The following is a 20,586-nucleotide window of genomic DNA, read 5'->3' on the forward strand; positions in this document are numbered from 1 at the left end:
AATATAAAAAAAGAAGCAAAATTTCAACTCCGACATAAACAAGAGAGAAAAAAAATCTAAAAGCACATGAATATAAATCTAAACTATATTCTATCTACTCAATTTAAAGAGTTAGAAAGTAAAAGGAATTTAAGAAGTGTGATGAGGATTCGTAAAAAAAAAAACAAATTTAAAAAAAAAAGACCAAAAGACTGACCAAAAAAACCGTAAGCACTTCTCTTGTCGGCACAATCTCTTTGTAAAACTCAAGCGACAACACCTCTTTTAATTTCCGATGAAAATCGAAGGTGGAAGAAAAAAAAAGATGAATAATGTTAACTATTCATGTAATGTGAAGTTAAATTTAACATTTATTTAATGGTCAATGTTAGTCCACGACCTCTTCACAAAATAACAAATAGTCATGTCCCTTTCGCAAAATCCGGTACTTATCTACGCCCCTTTTGCAAAATAACCCTAATTCTTTTTGCAAAGTTTGAATAATAATCATGCAATATTTAACTAACTAATTCTTAATTGATTTGTTGTTAGGGTTAAATTTCTTGTTAAATAACTTTTCCAAATCGATGTAATACTAAAATAGCTTTGGAAATTAGTAAACAGTGTGGCATTCTCTTATATAAGATGAACGATCATCATAATCTCAAGAGATATACAAATCTCTAAATGATGAAACATGAAAAATGACTTTTAAAAGATGATTAGGAATATATCCAAGTATGGGAGAAAGTAATTTGGCATATTAGCATAAGGGAGAGAATGAGTGAGCCAAGTTGAGCTATACAAATTCTTCCTAATAAGAAAGGTCCATTATTTGACCTAAAAATAAAAAATTCCACTAAATTATATATCTATCTCAAAAGTGAGATTTTGTTAATTTTCAACTATTTTTTTTCACATAATCTACCGAAGAAGAGAACATCCCAATAAAATGATGATACAAAAAACTCAAATGGGTAAATAAGAGAGAATATATCCCACACAACTAGTGAAGAAAGGTGAAGAGTTTAGATGCAAAATAAAACATGATTTTAAATTACTTTGAGAATTTATTCCTTTATAATTTATTTATTTTGGATTAGAACTCAAGAGTCATTACATGACATGGATATATTACAGATGCAACATACACAACAGAATTAACATGTTAAGTGGAAACGCGACAATTCATCGATGAAACAGTCAGAAGCCCTGACCCGCAGACTATCAATGAAGATCAGCCCTGGTTCGGTAGGCAACGAAGGTCAGGGCCTGCCCCAAACAACTGACTCACCAAGACCGTTGCAACTTTTGCATAAGACCTTGGATTAAGGCTTATAAAACACCGAACGTTGCGTATAGATGAGATGGTCGTGCCCGCGTGGCTTAGTTGACCTATGGGAGGATTTTTTTTATCTTAGTTTTTAGCTGTTTCTGAATTTACTTGTTTTAGAGTTTTGGTATCTTAAGACTTATATTATTTTAGGATTTCAAGCCTATAAATATACTTTTATGTTCACCCTTAAAGGACATCTTAGTTATTCAATAAAATTTCGTTTGATTTAATAAATCATAGAGGAACGATCTCTATATTTTTTATCTTTTGTCTACTTCGCGCTGCATCAATTATGAATAGAATAACTTACCATCACAAAGGCACCTTGGACCCTAAGGATCATATAGAAACCTTTAAGGTCATTTTATATGGTCTGAAAGCCCATTTTTTCCTACTTCTACCTTATATATTCCATATTTTAATAAATAAAAAAGGATGAAGGAAATCTCGTACAAATGTTTAGCATTTCAGGACGGAATTCAGAATCTAGCTGGAAACCATATCATCACAACGTGTCCATTAAGCAGTTGCAGTAGAATCTATGGGCTTCCGAAGAGAGCATTCGTAAGACTATGTTTACTATTAGCAACTAGGGTTGTGGTCGTGCCACGATGTCATTGGGGATAATCGTATCCTAAAAGTGTTGAAGAGTGAGTCATGGAAGTCAGATTATCAGATGGATGAATTTTATAAGCCTCATAAATAACCGAAGTCGATCCATCATCTTCGTTGCACAGGAGTCGCAAAAAGAACTGTATTTGAGGGAAAAGGGGTCTCGGTAGTTATGACTTAAGAAGAAGAAAATAAGAACAAATAATATGAATAAAGTTAACGAGAAAAACAAGAATTATGACAAATAGTGCAAAGAAGAAACAAATATATAGAAATTTTTTACAGTAAGAGGAACGACTGATACAGGACGAAGGCAACCATCACTAGTTGTAACTGTTCTAATAGAAACAATTACAGTATGAAGTTCGGGTGGGTAAGGCAACGGTCCGATCCGTTGTTGTTTTAGAATAGGACAATGACAGTGAAAATCGTGGTTATGCTTGGCAAAATACCAATTGAAAAACTGTCGTTGTAGTGTTCAAACTGAGCCCCTTTATTACTTTTTGTAGGCGGGAACGTTGGTGATATGAATGTGGTGAAGCTAGAGAGCATCGACGAGTTGAAGGTTTATTCGGTAATGCCCTATCCAGTGCTTTCTCTCGATCTCAAAGAAACTTAAAGAGAAAAAGTGGTGAAGCTTTAATAGATTATTCGCTGAAGTCACGGACATGGTTTTTGAACCTGATGTAGAGGAATTGGCCGAAAAATACATGGAAGAAATAGATGCGGCCAAGTATAAAGGTGACAGACTGAAACGGCCAAAACCAAAGCTACGGGTGTCGGAATTGAACGAAATGTTGAGGGATGGTGCGAAATAGCATTCCAGTCATTCATTGTCGCTATGCCGCAACCGTCCCACTTTGAAGGTCAAATTTCATCGTTTAGGGCTTCAAAACGGAATTTTGGTAGTTTTCAATTTTTGGAAATTGTTTTCAGTTTAGGATTTCTGCTATTCTAGTATTTTATTTTTTTAGGAGTTGTTATTTGAGTTTGACTAATATTAGGAAACCCTAGGCCTATATAAAGAGGGTCTAGAAGTTGTTTCAGTCATTCAATTCAATCAATAAAAATTCAGTATTTTAGTATTGCTTCTTATAATTTCGGTTCTATAGTCTTTAGACGGAGTTCTAAGGCTTTTATTAGTTTTCCGCTGCGTCAGAACCTCGAAAGACCTAAAGATCTAGTCACCAGGGCAAGGTTGGCCAGAAATCAGACTAAATCCTCGGACAATGGTATTGGGTACTTTCTCAAAAAATCGAGTGGTCCACGACGGAGAAACGTGGTTTCTCAAGAAATCGAATACCCGGAAGAGTCAGGTCTTTTCAACGAGTCTGACAACCAACCAGAGAAGAAGATCTCTGACATGTTGGAATGAAGAACGAAAGATAGAATGTAAAAGAAAAAAAACTAACCTCATGGATGACGTTTTAGAGAAAAGGAAAAATAAGAACTGATAATCATTGATAAAGAAATATTCTTCAGAAATAAACACTTATACCCAATGATATTATGTGAAATTAACAATCTTGCAAGCAGAAATTGGAACTAGTAGAGAATAATTTGGATCAAATAGTAAATATAGTTGATCTCTCTAAGAAGTATTTATAATGTATTACATATTATGATTACAAAAGAATATTAAGTATAATTACAAACAAAGAAACATAGAAAATTTAGGAAACTGAATTAAACTAATCGGAATCTTCTTGTGTTCTTTGTTTGGAAGACTAGGAGCACGTGTCTCTGTGCATTCTCATTATACGTCAATACTTTCTCCAAGAAGCAAAGAGTCTGAACAAATTGATATAACTCTTGTTCCATTTGATTGTGAAGATATACGATTTTAAATTAAATTTTTATTCAAATGCTGTAATGGTGTGTATGTTACACCTAAGTTATGATTGTATAATTAAATTAAAATTTGTAATAATTCTAAAAATGAAGAAAGAAAATAATTTGGATCAAATTAGGTATAAAAAGTTAGGGTTATTAGTTAGTGGTGATTCACTTTATTTGTTGTCATAAAGTTAAATTTGGGTTAGTAGGGGTCTCCAATTAGAGTTTATTTTCTTTTTTTTAATGACCCAAGAGTCATTTGTGATTTTAACACTAAAAGAAAAAGGTACTTGAAGGGTTGTTTTTATTCTATTCATCCATCATGTATCATCAAAGGCACCCATATCTCTTTTTGCTTCTTATTTAAAAATTATTTTTCTCTCCCAATAACTAGCACCACATATTATAAAATTGGGTAAAATTTTACATGTGGGTCTTTTTCATTTCTCCTTAAAATCTATATCCCACTAAATCAATTTTTATCTGGGTCTCTTTCATTTCTCCTGAAATCTATATCCCACTAATCAACCCTCTCACTCCTCTATATATATTCTGCACTCTCCTTCTCTTTCACCAACTTCCTCTCTCTCTCTCTCTCTCTCTCTATATATAGCATCTTACTACCTCTATATTTTCTCTCTCTTCTTTTAACACTTCCTATTTCAAGAGAGCTTCTCAAGATCACCAATATGGCAGCATCATTTGAAGTCACTGAGGGGGTTAGTACTCATGTTTACTTTGCATTGTAGATATCTTTACAAGAATTAAACTTGCAAGCTTTATACCTTAAACTCTTCTCTCAAGAGCTTAGTTTTCTTCAAGATCATACAAACCCTAGATACCATTTATAGTCCTCTCCCTTCCCATATGTTCTTTTGATTGTTAATGAACAAAGACAAAAGTACCCATGCACACCTCTCACTCTCTCTCATAATGTCTCTTTCTCTGTCTAGACCAATTTGGTGACACATTGAACCTTGCATGCATTTGTGTAGTTTAAGTTACAAAGAAAAGGACTATATATATCAGTTTCAAATTATGACAGTTTTGAATTGATTGATGGTACAGGTGAATAAACAGATGATGATGATGGAAATGGGAGATATAAGCAAGAGAAGTAGTAGTAAGAAGATAAGAGAACAAGAAGAAGTTGATGAACAAGAGAGAGAAAATCAAGAATACACTCTTGATGGAAGTGTTGATCGACATGGTCGTCCTGCTATTCGTGGAAAGAGTGGCAGATGGTTTGCTGGTATCCTCATCCTTGGTAACTTCACATTCTCTCTCTCTCTCTCTTCTTTTATGTTAGGGGGACTTTGGAACTCATATACCAATCTCTGGATTAATAGGAAAATGATAAAAATACCTCCTTTATGACTCCGGGAGTGTCCATATCTACGCGGGTAGACGAGGGAAAGAAAAGACCAAATTACCCCTTATCTTGTTAGGGTGGAGTCACCAAAGAAATACTTGTATGACTGTTATAATTAATACTGAACCCCAACATCTGTATTACTTTTATTTTTCGACAACCTATAATAAAACTATCTTATCTGTCAAAAGAAAATCATATATGGCTTTGTATTAAGAATAACATGAACTTAAATCAGAAACTGCGTAGGTAGTTTCGAAAAAGAAACATAGATAAGCAATCGGATATTTACTTCTTTAATTAGTACCAAAAAAGTTGTCATGAAAGATCTAATTTTCTTCTTTAATTACTTTAATAGTCATAATCTTCTTGCTTAAGCAAACCCAATCCTTAATTTCATGAGGAAAACAAGTACATAAGAATCTACACGTATGTGCTTAATAGATATACACCTTCATCCTTGTGTAGATGTTAATATTACATGAATACCTAGGAACATCTAACTTCTAAGGGTGGTGATAAAAACCAAGATAAGTTGTCAAATCTAAATATAGGTGGTTCAACGTATCTATGGGATAATTTTTTAGTTTTTTTTTTTTGTTAAGAGGGGATAATTTTTTAGTTTGAAAAAGGAAATAGGTGAGAAGTTCATGGTGGAAAGAGACAAAATAAGAAAAGTTGGTGGAAGACAGATTTGTCATAATAGTTAATATAGGGGTAGAATCGTCAATAAAATAAGTAGACTTATCCATGCAAAGTTTCATCATGAATTTTTGTACTTTAGCTATACCGTATCTGAACTTCCCAAACATGCTTTTCGTGAAAGCATATTATTCTAATTTCGACCCACCAAAGTGATCCGGATAATAAGTAATTGGGTATGGGTCAACCCGGATCACAGCTTTTCTTTTTTGGAAAAACCTATCAAGCTCGCCAATAATCCTTTATTAGAGTGGTAAGAGTCTAACAAGTCTAGTCTTCCACCTTATAGGTCAAGAGTTTCCACCTTATAGGTCAAGAGTTTCGAGACACGCTAACAATTAAAAGAAAACTTATCAAGCTCACCAATTCTGAAGTCTTGATCGAACTTCTCACATGTTAGGTGCTAACTAATACTGTCACTGTTGGTGCTTGTGACGTCCAGGGTTTAAATTGCCTAAGAAGGAATGAATATTTAATCCTCCCTCTATAAGAAGCACTACTGTTCAACTTCCGCTTATATAAAGACGTGCGACTATATAATTGGGCAAAGAAGTTCTTTTATTTAACTTCAGTCCAAACTAAAAATGTTGCCGTTAAAATAAGAGTAATTGAAAATAGTATATTGAAAATAGTCTATCGGGTTTTCATAAAACCATCATAAGGGTAAATTAGTAAGTTTCTCATATTTATAGATGTTAAAATTTACGAAAATTTATACATGGTGTCTGTGAATAACAAAAGCAAGTAAAAATTTTCCGAAAGAGTCAAGATCGACGAGTTTTATTGGAGGAAGACAGCTATTTCTTGTATCTTCACTAGCCAACTAAATGGGCCCAACCAGCCCAAGTTGTTTCCTAGACCCAAAAGATTCATTGGCCCACCATATCATTATGCCATGATATTTTATAACACAAATGGAACTTCAAAATACAGCTAAGTACCCACCTAAATACTCTATAAGCTATAAGAAGCAATATCTGACATTGGCAAAACACAAGCAACCATTCATAGTGTTAAGATTATAATGGAAAAATGATAATTGTAATGGTTTCTTTAATGAGACCGGTTAGGATCATTTAAACATTAACAGTTACATGAACAAAAGACAACGACTATTCGATGATCTTACCATTAAAATCTATGTGGAATGACGAAACATCATAAACGGAGAAGAACAATAGGTTTTTCATGCTTGCAGTTGTTGTCTTAGATACTAATGTATAAACTGTCCTAAAGATCATGAAACCACCTACTTTATTTCTACAGATAATTGTTCGATATGAAATCAAATTTTATAAAATAAAATAAAAATTGCTTAATCATTACTTTTACACCGAAGTTAGAATGACAGGTCTGAGTACTAACTACTTTTTTTTTTTATGACAGTTAATCAAGGTCTCGCAACTTTGGCTTTCTTTGGTGTGGGAGTGAACCTCGTCTTGTTCTTGACAAGAGTTCTACAACAAAACAACGCTGATGCAGCTAACAATGTTAGTAAATGGACAGGAACCGTTTATATATTCTCACTCGTCGGGGCTTTCCTCAGTGACTCCTATTGGGGGAGATACAAGACTTGTGCTATTTTCCAAGTCATCTTTGTCATTGTAAGTAACGATCCTGTCCAGTCATAGTTTCCTTTCCTGCTTTCCCCGATATTAACTCGACTGAACTCGTTCGCAACAACTTATTTGATGCAGGGTTTGGCATTATTATCGTTGTCATCTTACCTATTTCTAGTAAAACCCAAAGGTTGTGGGAACGAAGAACTAGAATGTAAGACCCATTCCTCCGTCGAATTGGGGTTGTTTTACCTGTCGACATACCTAATTGCCCTAGGAAATGGAGGATACCAACCAAATATTGCTACATTTGGGGCTGATCAATATGATGAAGAAAACCCTAAAGAAGGACTTCAAAAGGTAGCTTTCTTTAGCTACTTCTACTTGGCTTTGAACCTTGGTTCTCTCTTTTCAAATACCATATTGGGCTATTTTGAGGATGAAGGAATGTGGGCTTTGGGGTTTTGGGCCTCCACTGGGTCTGCCTTTCTCGCGTTGGTCTTGTTTCTTGCTGGAACACCCCAGTACAGACACTTCAAGCCAACTGGTAACCCTCTCTCGAGGTTTAGCCAAGTTATCATTGCAGCATCAAAGAAATGGAGGGCTACAATGCCGGAAACTGGTGATGAACTATACGAAGTTGAAGGAAAGGAATGTGTTATTGGTGGTGGAAGAAAAATATTCCATACAGAAGGATTCAAGTAAGTCAATACCTTAAGCCCATTTCTATATCTTCATTTGTGGTTTTTGTTTTCTATTATACTGAAAGATCTGTGCACTAATCTTTATATAATTCCAGGTTCTTGGATAGAGCTGCCATAATTACCTCGAAGGATTTATCCCTACAAAAAAAGGGTAGACACAGCCCGTGGCGTCTCTGCACAACAACACAAGTCGAAGAAGTTAAATGCATATTGAGACTTCTCCCAATTTGGCTTTGCACTATTCTCTATTCAGTAGTTTTCACTCAGATGGCATCTCTTTTCGTCGAACAAGGAGCAGCAATGAAAACGACAGTTGGGAACTTCCGTATTCCACCTGCAAGCATGTCAAGCTTCGATATTTTAAGTGTAGCTGCATTCATTTTCATTTACAGGCGAGTTCTAGATCCTCTAGTTTGCAGACTAAAGAGCACAAAAGCTAAAGGACTTACAGAACTTCAGAGGATGGGAGTTGGATTGATTATAGCAATTACGGCAATGGTTTCAGCTGGCATTGTTGAAATATATAGGCTAAAGTCTGCTAAGAAAGATTGTATCAACTGCGAAGAATCGAGTTCTTTGAGTATCTTCTGGCAAATCCCACAGTACGTATTTATAGGAGCATCAGAAGTGTTTATGTATGTCGGTCAATTGGAATTCTTCAACGCACAAGCACCTGACGGGCTAAAAAGTTTTGGAAGTGCTCTATGTATGACTTCAATTTCACTAGGAAACTATGTTAGCAGCTTGCTTGTGAGTATAGTAATGAAAATCTCTACAAAAGACAATATGCCCGGATGGATCCCGGGGAACCTTAACAAAGGTCATCTAGACAGGTTCTTCTTCCTGTTAGCAGCTCTGACAACAGCAGATTTCGTTGTTTACATATTATGTGCAAGATGGTATAAGTATATCAAAATGGAAGGAAGAGACAACACAAACCTAGGTGACAACAATGACGAAAATATTGAAGATTTCAAAGTCTAAATATAATTTATAACTACGATTTAAGGTTGTCTATGAAGGTGAATAAATAAATAAGAGAAAGAGAAAGCAAGAATGATAGAAAAGAGGTGATCCAAAGTTCATTCAGTTTATGTGAAACTCATGTAAGCACTCTTAGAATACTCAACCTAAAGTTTATGTTTTGTGCTTTAACCCTAGGTTTGAGTATGAATGAAGGGGGTGTAAAAGGTGAATGAAGTTGTTGTACTTTCTCTTTCTTACTTAGTAGCTTATGATTTTGATTTGTTGATTCTATGGCAATGAATCAACATGTGAAGTCCAAAATGTAGAAAGAGGATTTCCTATTTTGTATGAAATTTGTGGATATGAGAGTTTCTCTCTCTGACCTTAAAAGAGTGACAATGACAATAATGTAATATCTAAGTTTATGTTTTTCAATCTTGGCAGCTCCTAGTAATGATAATAAGTCTCTTATAAACATAACAAAAAACGGATTTCATAATGTTGACATATTTTCACAAATATGACCGAAATATTTCAATTCCGACTTGACCAAAAGGAAATTTCACATTTTTTATATATTTCCACGACATGGCTGGAACAATAAAATATCTCTCAACAATATGTTTTGACCAGAACGTGGAGAAAAAAGAGTGAGAAAATATCAATACTAAGGATGTCGATCTGAAGTGCAGGAGAAAAAGAAAAGGAAAACGAAGAACAAGTGAAGTGATGAATGTGAGACATTAATTCAGTACCTTTAAGAGATTTAGTGCTCGTGGGAAGGTGTCTTCTGTATCATCTGATAACTCCGTATAAATGAGATGCACATCATGATAAAGTACAAGCCTCGGCTTCACTCTTCGCCAATTATGACAAGTCAGTTAACGCCATTCGCGTATAATTTAACAATGACTAACTCCAAGACAAAAGTTTCAAGTAAGAACAATGAACTAATGATAAGAAAATATCTAAGTACGAATCGTATCCCCGTACAGGGGGGTTGATAACGATATCTGTACAGACTTACTAGTGTGATATAGGATAACCACAGTCAGGGAAACACCAGAACAATAAAACACTCACAAACACAATATCTTCAAGTTTCAGAAGAAAATGGGCAGACTTGGCTGATGAGGGAAGTAGACTATTTTGATTGCAAACAGAAATCCTAAAATGTAAAACCATAAACAATGTCTCACTACATTCACTGATCTTTGGCCAAATAAATGGTAATGAAGCCAGAGAAGGCAGGAAACAGATCAATGGTAAAGTGTTTTGTTAAAGTAAGACCACCTCATGTAGAATAAATGGACTAGTTTGTCATCCCTTTTCTATTTGTTCAATATAATACCTTTCTTATTGGTGGGTCAAATCTCAGGGAAAACGTACCCATCTATTCTCCTCTATCCACCTTTCCAAGACAACAGACAGCATTCCTTTCCCTCCAAATGATGGTCGCTTCTTGCAGCTAGGACGTTTAGCTACGCTTGGCTGTTAGTTTCCAGTCAAGAGATAGATCAGCATTAGTTGGATTAATTGAGGCATCCAGATACGAAGGATCAGATCCGTCAGTTCACCTGGGTTGCTTGCATTCGATGCTTCCTGCCCTCGTCTTTCCGAAGCCCCTTATTATGTTGTTTGCCATGCCTTTTTTCAATATGAGCTTTACATGCTTATGTAGATATTCATAGGAATCCAGATAGCTAGGACTAGGAGAGAAGATATAAGAAAAGGGCTCCAGTCTTTCATTGTGAAGTATCTCAGTCGGTATAGTCCTATCTCATATGCTGTATACCTTCTACCTCAAACTGGTCTAACTGCGCACAAACCAGCTGGGAGCCTGGGACTCCTAATAAATTGAATCATCGGTCTGAAATTTAGGAAGATAACCGCAGGAGGATCCTTCCATGCTTAGACAATGGGTCAGAAGTCTAACCTACCTGACTATGACAAAACCTGACATAGCCATTTGCTCTTGGTATTGTAAGTCAGTTCATGCAGATCTTTAAGAGATAGGGGAAAGCCTCCCTTAGATGCAGCATACAGAATACCAAGGGAGGAGAGCTTTCTCTGGATAAAGGAATTCTCATGTCAACATCCTCTAGGACGTCTTACTCAGAAGCGGATACCTCCCAAGCGAGATGGCAATGGTTGAGTCCCCTGGGCAGCTAACCTCAGAATTTTTAAATCCTCGATACACGTGCTGTTACTATGGATTCGCTGACCCCTGGCCGACCAGGAAGGGGGGGCATGAGGCAGTATAGTTGAGACATAGAGCTTTCCTCATGAGATGAAATATGTGTCAATAAGAGGTTAAAGCCAGTGGGGCACCGACCGAAGTTCAAGCAGGAACCACGTAAGCGCACAGGGGGGGAATAAGCGCTCTTTGTCCCACTAGGCTTGACCCTACTTGTAAAAGCAGGGACAATATCTATAATTGTTGGGGCTCATGCAATCATATTATCGTTCCAAGCAAAGAGTGAACAAGCTTAATATTATTCCAGGAAAAGAGTAAACAATCTTAAGATAAATTCAACAAATAAAGGTAAACAAGCTTAATTTGATCGAAGGCTAGCCTTAATTAGAATAATTACAAGAGTTTTTAGCACTATACAAGAAACTCATACCCCATTATTTAGAAGAAGCAGCCATTATAGCTCTCTTCAATTCCTCTTCTGCATTGTTGTTTGAACTTTCAGAACCATTGACCTTCTTCATTTCACTCTTCCCATTCTCTTCTCCACTGTTCCTCTTATTTCTCCACCTCTCAAAATCAGTGGAGTTATCAGAGGAAGGCGATGAAGATACCGACTTTCTATTAGCGTTTTCGCTGCTTCCTCGACCACCTTTTGCTATTGGACTTCCCAAGCTCAACCCTTCCAAACTCTCCTTCAATGTTCTGTTCTCTCTCTGTAATCCCTCCACTTCCTTCTTCATCCAAAAGCACATTCCTTTCAACATTTCCAAATCTTCTCCAACAATCCCATTTTGGTCTTTCTTCATCGAATTCGACTTCATTTTCTCCTCAACTCTTTCCACTGCAATCTTATCAACTGTCAAAAATGGTAATTTCAGTTTCTGATCGAAATCCGGTGGGAAATTCACTCCCCATCTGAATTTCACCACTGCCTGTTTTGTAATTGGGAGAATAGTTTTAGCTGTAACAGCCAATCCAGATAAAAACCCATCTCCACCATTACGAAATTCAGTCAATTCCCTCCAAGCCAAAGGTCTCTCTAACATAACACCAATATCATCAGCAGCGAAATGTGTACCACCATTCTCTTTAGAGAAATTAGTGGGAGGATTTGGGTTAGGGTTAAGAAGAGGAGTAGAAACAGCCATTTTCTTCAAGGAGAAGTCACCAAATTGGGGTTTGATTTGGAGCAAAAAAGTGGGATTAGGGTTTCCAAAGAGATTAAAATTAGCAGACATTATGAGAGGAGAATTTTGAGGAGAACCAAATAAACCAACTCCAGATTTTAGAGAGAGAGAAAAAGGGCTGGTATTGTTGTTCTGAGTGGTGGTGGTGGTGGTGGTAGAGTTGGGAGAATAAGAGAATTTGAGAGATGGACCATTGTGGGAATTTGTACGGAGACTGAAAGAGAGATCAGATGGATCTCCTGCTGAGATGATTGATATGAATGGAAACCCTAATATACTAATTGGGATTTTTGCTCGTACTAAGGGGTTTTGGTGTTGATTTTGTGTCGTTATTTGATTTAGGGTTTGATTATGGTGATGTTGTTGATCTTGTCGGAGCCTTATTGACGCCTTCATATCTCCCTCTTTCTTTCTAGGGTTTTTGAGCTCAATCTCTTTGCACTACCGTATTTTAGTTCGAAAAGTTGGACTTTAATGGAGGAATCAATGCACCCGTGCGAGTATCTATGTGTATATGAATATACGCATAAAGGTTAGGGTAAATCGCAACCACTTGATGAAGGGATAACAATTTTAGGGAAAATCCAACAGCAATGGCTGAATCCTCAACCCCAAAGGCTTTGTTTGAGGTTTGTTTCTGTCTAGGCAACCCGGTACTTTCTTCTTTTTCTTCTATTGGCGCTCCGGGTGCAAACTGTGCGCCCCTTGACTAATGGTACGTGAGTCCCCTTTGTCATCCGACCTATTATTACCATTACCGAAGTCCTAATTCTTCTCTTCTCATTCTTCGAGTTTTCTTCTTCCCTCTGATTTCTTATGAAAAATTCGTCAATTTATCTTTTGATTAGCTATGTGTTGTTGAGGAATTACTGTCTCAACAGTGTTATTAGGAGAAGGATATAAAGAACTGAAAATGTCTTCATTTCTCTTTTAAGGTAAGATCCACATCTTTCAACAAAAAATAAAAAAGAAAGAAAGAAAGGTAAGATCCCAAATCATATATTTCTTGATGATTGGCCGGTCAATGTGTTGAAGGGAGTACTTTAGTTTTATAAAAAGGTTAATGATCACTTGTTTGTTGATGATTTGAGTGGTTGTCGAGTATTATGGACTCTTTTTTTTCTTTTTACTATCAACAGACTTTGATGATGTCTAAATTTCGCTTTAGGTTATCATTCAGGATATATATAAGAGATCGCTTCATTGAATCTCGAATTGCTCATTATGAACTAAGGGATGAAAATAGAACTCGGAAACCTCTCTGAAGGTCAAGTCAGTAAAGACATTCTAACAGTTAAATTAATGAATTGAAGTTTTGAGTTTAGGAATTGGACCTTCGATTGATTGTGTTGGCTTGAGAGTGATATGTTGTGTCTAGTGTAAGAAGAATGTTGTCTTTTATAAGCTTGTTTAGCCGATTGTGATGAGGCGATTTGGATCCGCCGTCTTATGATGAAATTGTAATTTCGAAGTTGTAAGACATCAAGATTCCTGTTTGTAATTATCTCGTATATTTCATAGATGGGAAGTTCCCTCATTTGAGGATATGCGACATTTTGGATAGATCGTGTTATCGATCTTGTATATTTGGTAGGAAACGTGTCCTCCCTCGCACGACTCTTGTGTCCCAAGTTATTTAAATACTTAAGATCTTTGTCGCCAAAGATCTTGGATCAAATTTGGGCCTAAGTTGAGAAAGCGTTAGGCACGCTACTACCCCTTCCCCCATCCACCATATTTTCGGAGTGATATTGACCCTACTTACGCATACCTCATTTCCCTTTACCAAAATCTAGGGTAGACCTGATTGCATCTAAAGCAAGAGCAAACCTTAAGCACATAGGACACTCGTACTGACCCCCCTTCCCCCTGCCCCCCTCCCCCAGTTTTGGGCTTGAGTGGTAGAGCTCATTCAGATTCAACTTATGGCTTAACACGGGTTGACCCGTTGGGGTTTTGGTATTTTCTTGATTTAGTGACCTTAGTCAACTGCTGATTAAGTTTTGGCTCATCAGAACTAATCGAGTCCGATCAATTTCTTGTGGGTTGTTTCAGTTCATTCACCCTCAGAGTGATTAATCTGTTATATTTGAGATTGGTCAGTCTGTGGTTCTTACCACTGTACTCAAACTAGTCTAGTCTGATATCTTTATGAGTGGATAGTTCGAGTGTACTCAGTACCAAAGGCAAAGCTTAAGAATTTTTGAAAGTGTCTTGAATATGGGTTGATACTGAACCCGGTTAACGACCCGCCAACCTGCTTAATTTTGAACCCGTTAGCGGAGCTGATTACCGAGACAGGGCTGGTACGCGAAGCCGGGCTCTGAGGCAGAGCTGAACTTCGAGATAAAGCTGGAATGCGGAGCAAGGCTTATGGCGGTTATTAGTGTTAGCGTATCCATATGTATTTCGGATTTAGAAAAAGAGAGTCGGTGAGGTGGTGGGATTAGGGTTTTAGTTGCTATACAAACTAAAACCTAAGGAGATATATGTGTCAATTTCTCACGAATCTCTTGTGTAACTTGTTTGCTTATCATAGTGGGAATCATCGCGCCGTTGTCATGGAGTAGGTCTCACCAACCGAACCACGTAAATCACTTGTGTTATATGTGATTGTTCTTTGTTTCCTATTGCTTTTCTTGAATTACTCGATCTAGGTTATAACAAACCCCAACCGAACCACGTAAGACTTCCCGAGTGACTTAGGAACCTTTAGTCGGTGGGTTATATAAAAATCAGTAGTATTAGCTGAAGTCCATAGCCTCTCACATTATCCAATCTGGCAATTCTCATAATATATAGTTCGAACATATATTACCTGTTTATTTTGATAGCTATCTTTCATAGTTCACTTTCAGTTTCCACTTTAGGTTATATTTCATTCATGGTTGCATCCTACTTAGAGTGACATGGCTCGCAAAGTTTAAAGTCGAATGGTAGAAGATGATGAAGGAGACATCCTTCGACCAAGGATGCAATGCAAGCAATTTTTCGGATATGACAGTTGATGAGAAGATCATCAAGTCCGGATGATTTAGGGATCATAATGTTTAGCTAGAAACCAACTACGATCGTCGAATCGCAAAACGATTCGCGGCTAACTTCGGACCAATCCTACAACGGGTTACACAAAGAATGTCAACTTGAACGGAAGATATGGCTAGAGGGATTGGACATATGTACATGGATAACACCCATAAAGATATGTCCAAAGGCCTAAAAGAAGTTTAAGCAAAGATAATAAGAAAGGCCCGAAAGAAGGGATTTTGGGTCGGGGCACCAAAGGGATGTTTTGGGCCCAAGAGGATGGTCGACCATGTGATATGGGCTGCCCATATAGGGTCCGGCCAGATCAGATCACATTCCCTTGTAAGGGACGGCCACCACAAGGGAAAGAGGAAAAATAGAAATTAGTTTCTATTTTTCACTATTTCCTTAATCTTATTCAAAAAGGACTTTTTAGGAATCTAATTAGGGTTGGACTCTAACTTAGAACTCTATGTAATGTCTCTTTGGGACTGGAATAAGGTGTGGAATTTCTAAAGAAGTTGTCTTACTCTACAAAATCAAGTAGAGAAGAGAAAGTGAGCTAATTCCCATAACTATCTATCTAGTCAAAGAAGAAGTTGTTCCTCGTCTAATCACCATTGGTGTTCTGGCTAGCAACAAGGTGGGAGATTAAGGTGATTGCTCGGTGTCCCATGTAGAGGAGCTACAATTGGAGCTCTTGGTCTTCTTAATAGCGATTTGAAAGGTTTGAGAGAAAACTAGCGACAAAGGTATTTACGCGTATAGTTTTCTTAGTTCATCATTATTAGCTTATGCATGAGATCCTGGGAATACTAGTGTTAGACATTAGATGTCTGAGATTCCGCTTAGAACACTAGAAGAGATCATAACCTAAGAGATGAAACTGGACTAACACAGTGCCTACCGAAGAACCAGTTCCTACAGTACCATAACACCTTCCGACTAGGATGGAGAGGAATCACAAAGAAGAAGTTACGCAGAAAATGCATTATGAGAACATCTCATAACTACCTGTAGAACTAGAATCTTCAACTCCTTTAGATGTATCGAATCTTTATTCTCGAGGTCCGTCGGTTCGATCCTTATTGAAAGGTTTCCAAAATCACTTAGCATTCCAAACTGTGGAATAATCTAGTAAGTTTTGTGAAAAATTATGATTAAGAATCACTTACCCATCCAGTCAGCCGAAGAGGAGACTTGGATGACCTATCTAATCAAATATCTGAAAACGAAAGAGTTACCCTCAAGGCCGAATGAAACAAGAAGAATCAAACAGATCACACCAATGTATGTGATGATAGGAAAGCTCCTATACAGGATGTCCTTCAAGCACCCTCTACATACTTACGTAATGAAGGAGATGCACGAAGGCCTTGCGAGAATCACTTAGGACCAAGGGTGTTATGAAGGCAACTAACACTGGATGGATACTACTTGCCAGGTATGCTAAAAGGCTGCATCAAGCATACCAAATATTACATCCCCTGCAAGAACTGCGCAAAGGAGTACAAGATGCATCCAACAACCCTAAATCCCATTGTCGGCATTGTCATTTCGCGTAATGGGGATTTGACCTGGTTGGACCATTGCCTAGAGACGCAAGGAGGAATACAATGTTACTGGTAAAAGTCGACTACTTCACTAACTGGTGATGTTGAAGCAATGGCACCAATCAAAGCTGGGGACATCATACGGGACTTGTGGAAAAAAGTATTTACTCGGCTCGGAGTCCCAAGGATCCTAGTCATGGATAACGAGCAGCAATTCAACAACCATGAAATGAAGGAGTTACTATAAGAGTATACGTGACGCCACCATACATCAGTGCCAATCACCCTGCTAGAAACTAGTAAGTAGAAGAACTAACAAAACCATTCTCCATTATATTAAGACTAAATGTGTCGAAAACGGAAAAAACTAGCTAGGTGCATGAGCTCAAGAACGTACTATTGGCATACCATACTACGCCCCAAAGGATCACCAAAGAAACATCTACAAACTAGTGTACGGCATGGAGGTTATACTACCAGTTGAGATAAGAAAGCTAAGCTTAAAGATAAAATATTTCGACCCATAAAAGAATGAAGAACTCATAAAAGAACACTTTGACCTTGTGGAGGAGGTAAGAAGACCAGGCAGTGGTAAGAAACCTCGCTTTTAAAGACGTCATGGTAACACGACACACACCAAAGAAAGAAAATTCGGACTAGGGAACATAGTATGGCGAAATTCCAAATTTATCAAAAGGTCATCAGTAGTAAAATTCTTCCCAATGTGGGAGGGTCCTTACAAGATAATCAAAGTACTATGCCCGGTAATGTTCATCTTTCAGAACGCTTCTGGGTACATCATTCTGGGACCATCAAACACCAAACATCTCAGAAAAGCATTTACCAAGATAACTGATGAGAAAACATAAGATACTCCAAACATCTTCAATATCTTTTCAAATTAAAGGGGGGGGGGGGGGATAACATACTTATACCATCCTCAAGTATTCAAATTTTTATTTCAAAAGCTATTTCGTTGCATTCTACAACCATGAATAAAATCATCTACTTATGAAAAACCCTTTCATGAGAAAAACAGTTATAAAATCGCCTCAAGGCGTTAAACAAAACTCAACGAATCAAGCCCTGATAAATAGGCAGCGTACTAAACGCTTCCAAGGTAGGCACTCAAGAAAAACACAGGGATTTTAGCACGAAAGTGTTCTCAATTATCCAGGCAATAAAAACTCTTGAGCCCGAATAGCCCAAGTGATAACCCGAAAGGCCAAAAATTAAAAGCCCGGATAGCCCAAGCATTAACCTGAGAGACCAAATATTATAAGCCTGAATAGCCCAAGCGATAACCCGAAAATCCAAAAAAAAAACGTAACCCAGATAGCCCAAACGATAACCTGGCAGACCCAAAATCGTAAGTCCTATCGATAACTTGGTACCCCAAAAATTGTAAGACCGGATAGCCCAGGCGATAACCCGACAATCAATCAAATAAAGTCTTAGTAACCCAAGCTATGACAAAGCACCAAAACAATGCAACGCGATAAGCCCCAAAATAGGCAGCGTCATAAATCCTGTTGGTTAGGCACCACAAGCCATGATAGCTCAAGTAATGACCCGACAATCAACAAATAAATCTCTTGTAGCCCAAGCGACGACCAAACTTCAAAACAACTTAATACAACAAAACTTAAAAATAGGCAGCATATTAACTTCTGCTAAACAGACACAGATAAGCTCTAACAACTCAAGTTATGATGAGTCAATCAAAGAAAATCTAAGGCAAAGGTCCTTCCAAAATAAAACCAAACCTCGCTAGTCGAGCACTCCAAAAAACTAAGCCTTGCTTTGTAGCCCCCCATAAATTATAAGTGTGCTCTGGTACCCCCAGCCACGACCAGGTTATGTGAAAAAAGAACGACCACACAAGGAAACAAGTCTGCTAAGCAAAGGTGGCGACCGAAGCAAGTTATACTGAAATATCAAATAAAGACATTACCGAACCAATATCACTTTGTACTGTCTACATCAGAAGTTATAACGGTAAGCCCTACTCCACAGGCATAAAATATATGATCAAAAGCCCTCGTAGCCCAAGCTATGACCAGACACAAAATTGATTACAACAAAATTAAGCCATGCCTTCAGGCACAATCACCGAACGTTACAAATCTGTCACAGATTGTTTATTAAGTTTAATATAAACAGATAACTAACATATTTGCTGTTTTACAAGAATAGGGAGAGGAAACCTCTTCACCTTTTAGTTAGTATAGGACATACATCTTAGACAACCTAGGTCATGCATTTTCATACTAATCACTAACGCCTTATGTCTGAGTATTAGTGTGACATAAGAAAAAAGAATAATGAAAAGGCATTCTCATTAATAGAACTAGAAGTATTACAAAATAAACAACGACATTGAAGGAACACATCAGGAAGTCCATGTACCTCTAATCGACTGAGGATCTTCTTCGGGAAGAGAAGGGTCATCCCTTGCAAACTGATTTTCAGAATGAAAATAACGAAACACTTGCGCAACATTTTTTTATGGATCACTTTCAACGATCTCGACTGAATCAACTCCGTAATCTACCCATTTCGTTAGTAAAGGGAAGACTCTCCTCAGTCGCCCTTTCATCGCGGAACTTCCAGACAACAACGTCATCTTTGTCCTTCGGATGCTTGTGAAGAGGAAACACACCAAAGGTCACGTAGTAGAGCTTGGAACATCCCACCCGGGTTTGAAGCCCAACTTCCAGTGTTTTCTAAATATTCGAAGGATTCTATGACTTTATTTCTCGATAACCTCCCATCTTGGTCAAAGCTACATTTCATAAAAGCAAAGTTGGGCTGATCCTTCTCATGCCTCGCGACAAGAAGATCCTCCTTAATCTTAAGAGATTTTATTTCCTTTTGACGCGTAGTCAGCTACGCTCTGTGATAATCTAATTTAAGTTTCAGGAGATCTTTTTCATCTTGGAGAACTCTCATGTCTAACTTAGAGATCTGTAACTCTTGGAGAAGCAGAAGAACTTCTGACTCATGAATTGCCTCGCGAGCCTTTAGACCTCTCAGCAATGGTTGAGCTCTGCTTGACAAGCGTCCAGATCATACTTGGGAAAGGAATTCTATGAGGAAGACGAATGCAAAGTCAAAACAAAGGTCAAAGGAAAGAAATCCATGAAAAAACAAGGAAAGTAAAGGCGCATACCAACTCACAAAACTGTCATCGAAGACCGTCTGAAAAATTTGGAGGGAAGATAGCGAGTTTGTTTGGCAAAGCATCTGAATATGAAGACCTAAACTTGATACTAGAGAGGTGGTTATACGAAGAAGCTAGGGCCAACAACCGGGGTAGAAGCCAACAATTTCTCAGCGGCTGAAGGGATCCCTTTAGCGGAAGAGCCCTTAAATCAAACAAAGACCACAACAAAAATACTCATTGTGCTTATAAGGAAAGTCACACACCCGAAGACGAGATAAGGTAATAAGACTGCCTAGTTCTCAGATGACAATCCCGTCTCGAACAGATTTATTAGCACCCTACTTAATCTTTGACTTTTTTGGAACTAAGTGCTTCTTTCACGATGGCTTT

General features: G+C 37.5%; 2 protein-coding genes and 1 long non-coding RNA gene across 3 annotated transcripts in view; 1 reads left to right on the forward strand and 2 right to left on the reverse strand.

Moving 5' to 3' along the window:
• The first annotated feature begins 4,155 nt into the window (after window positions 1–4,155).
• LOC147544451 (protein NRT1/ PTR FAMILY 7.3-like) lies at window positions 4,156–9,501 on the forward strand. Its single transcript, XM_086634311.1, has 5 exons — window positions 4,156–4,482; window positions 4,832–5,030; window positions 7,224–7,441; window positions 7,535–8,097; window positions 8,196–9,501. The coding sequence occupies exons 1-5, from the start codon at window positions 4,453–4,455 to the stop codon at window positions 9,082–9,084; spliced, it is 1,899 nt and encodes a 632-aa protein (XP_086490437.1). The 5' UTR covers window positions 4,156–4,452; the 3' UTR covers window positions 9,085–9,501.
• Window positions 9,502–11,546: 2,045 nt separating this feature from the next.
• LOC147544452 (uncharacterized) lies at window positions 11,547–12,846 on the reverse strand. Its single transcript, XM_086634312.1, has one exon. It carries the CDS (start codon window positions 12,844–12,846, stop codon window positions 11,698–11,700), a length of 1,149 nt encoding a protein of 382 aa, XP_086490438.1. The 3' UTR covers window positions 11,547–11,697.
• A 6,508-nt stretch (window positions 12,847–19,354) lies between these two features.
• The window catches only part of LOC147544453 (uncharacterized), a 35,664-nt gene continuing 34,432 nt past the window's right edge, over window positions 19,355–20,586 (reverse strand). The window contains exon 3 of the long non-coding RNA XR_015223137.1: window positions 19,355–20,205. This is a non-coding gene — a long non-coding RNA (uncharacterized LOC147544453). The remainder of the gene's footprint in view (window positions 20,206–20,586) is intronic.

Source organism: Eschscholzia californica, unplaced genomic scaffold (assembly GCF_041429995.1).
Source record: "Eschscholzia californica isolate CP2 unplaced genomic scaffold, dmEscCali1.0.p SCAF_4, whole genome shotgun sequence".
NCBI classification, from domain to species: Eukaryota; Viridiplantae; Streptophyta; class Magnoliopsida; order Ranunculales; family Papaveraceae; genus Eschscholzia; species Eschscholzia californica.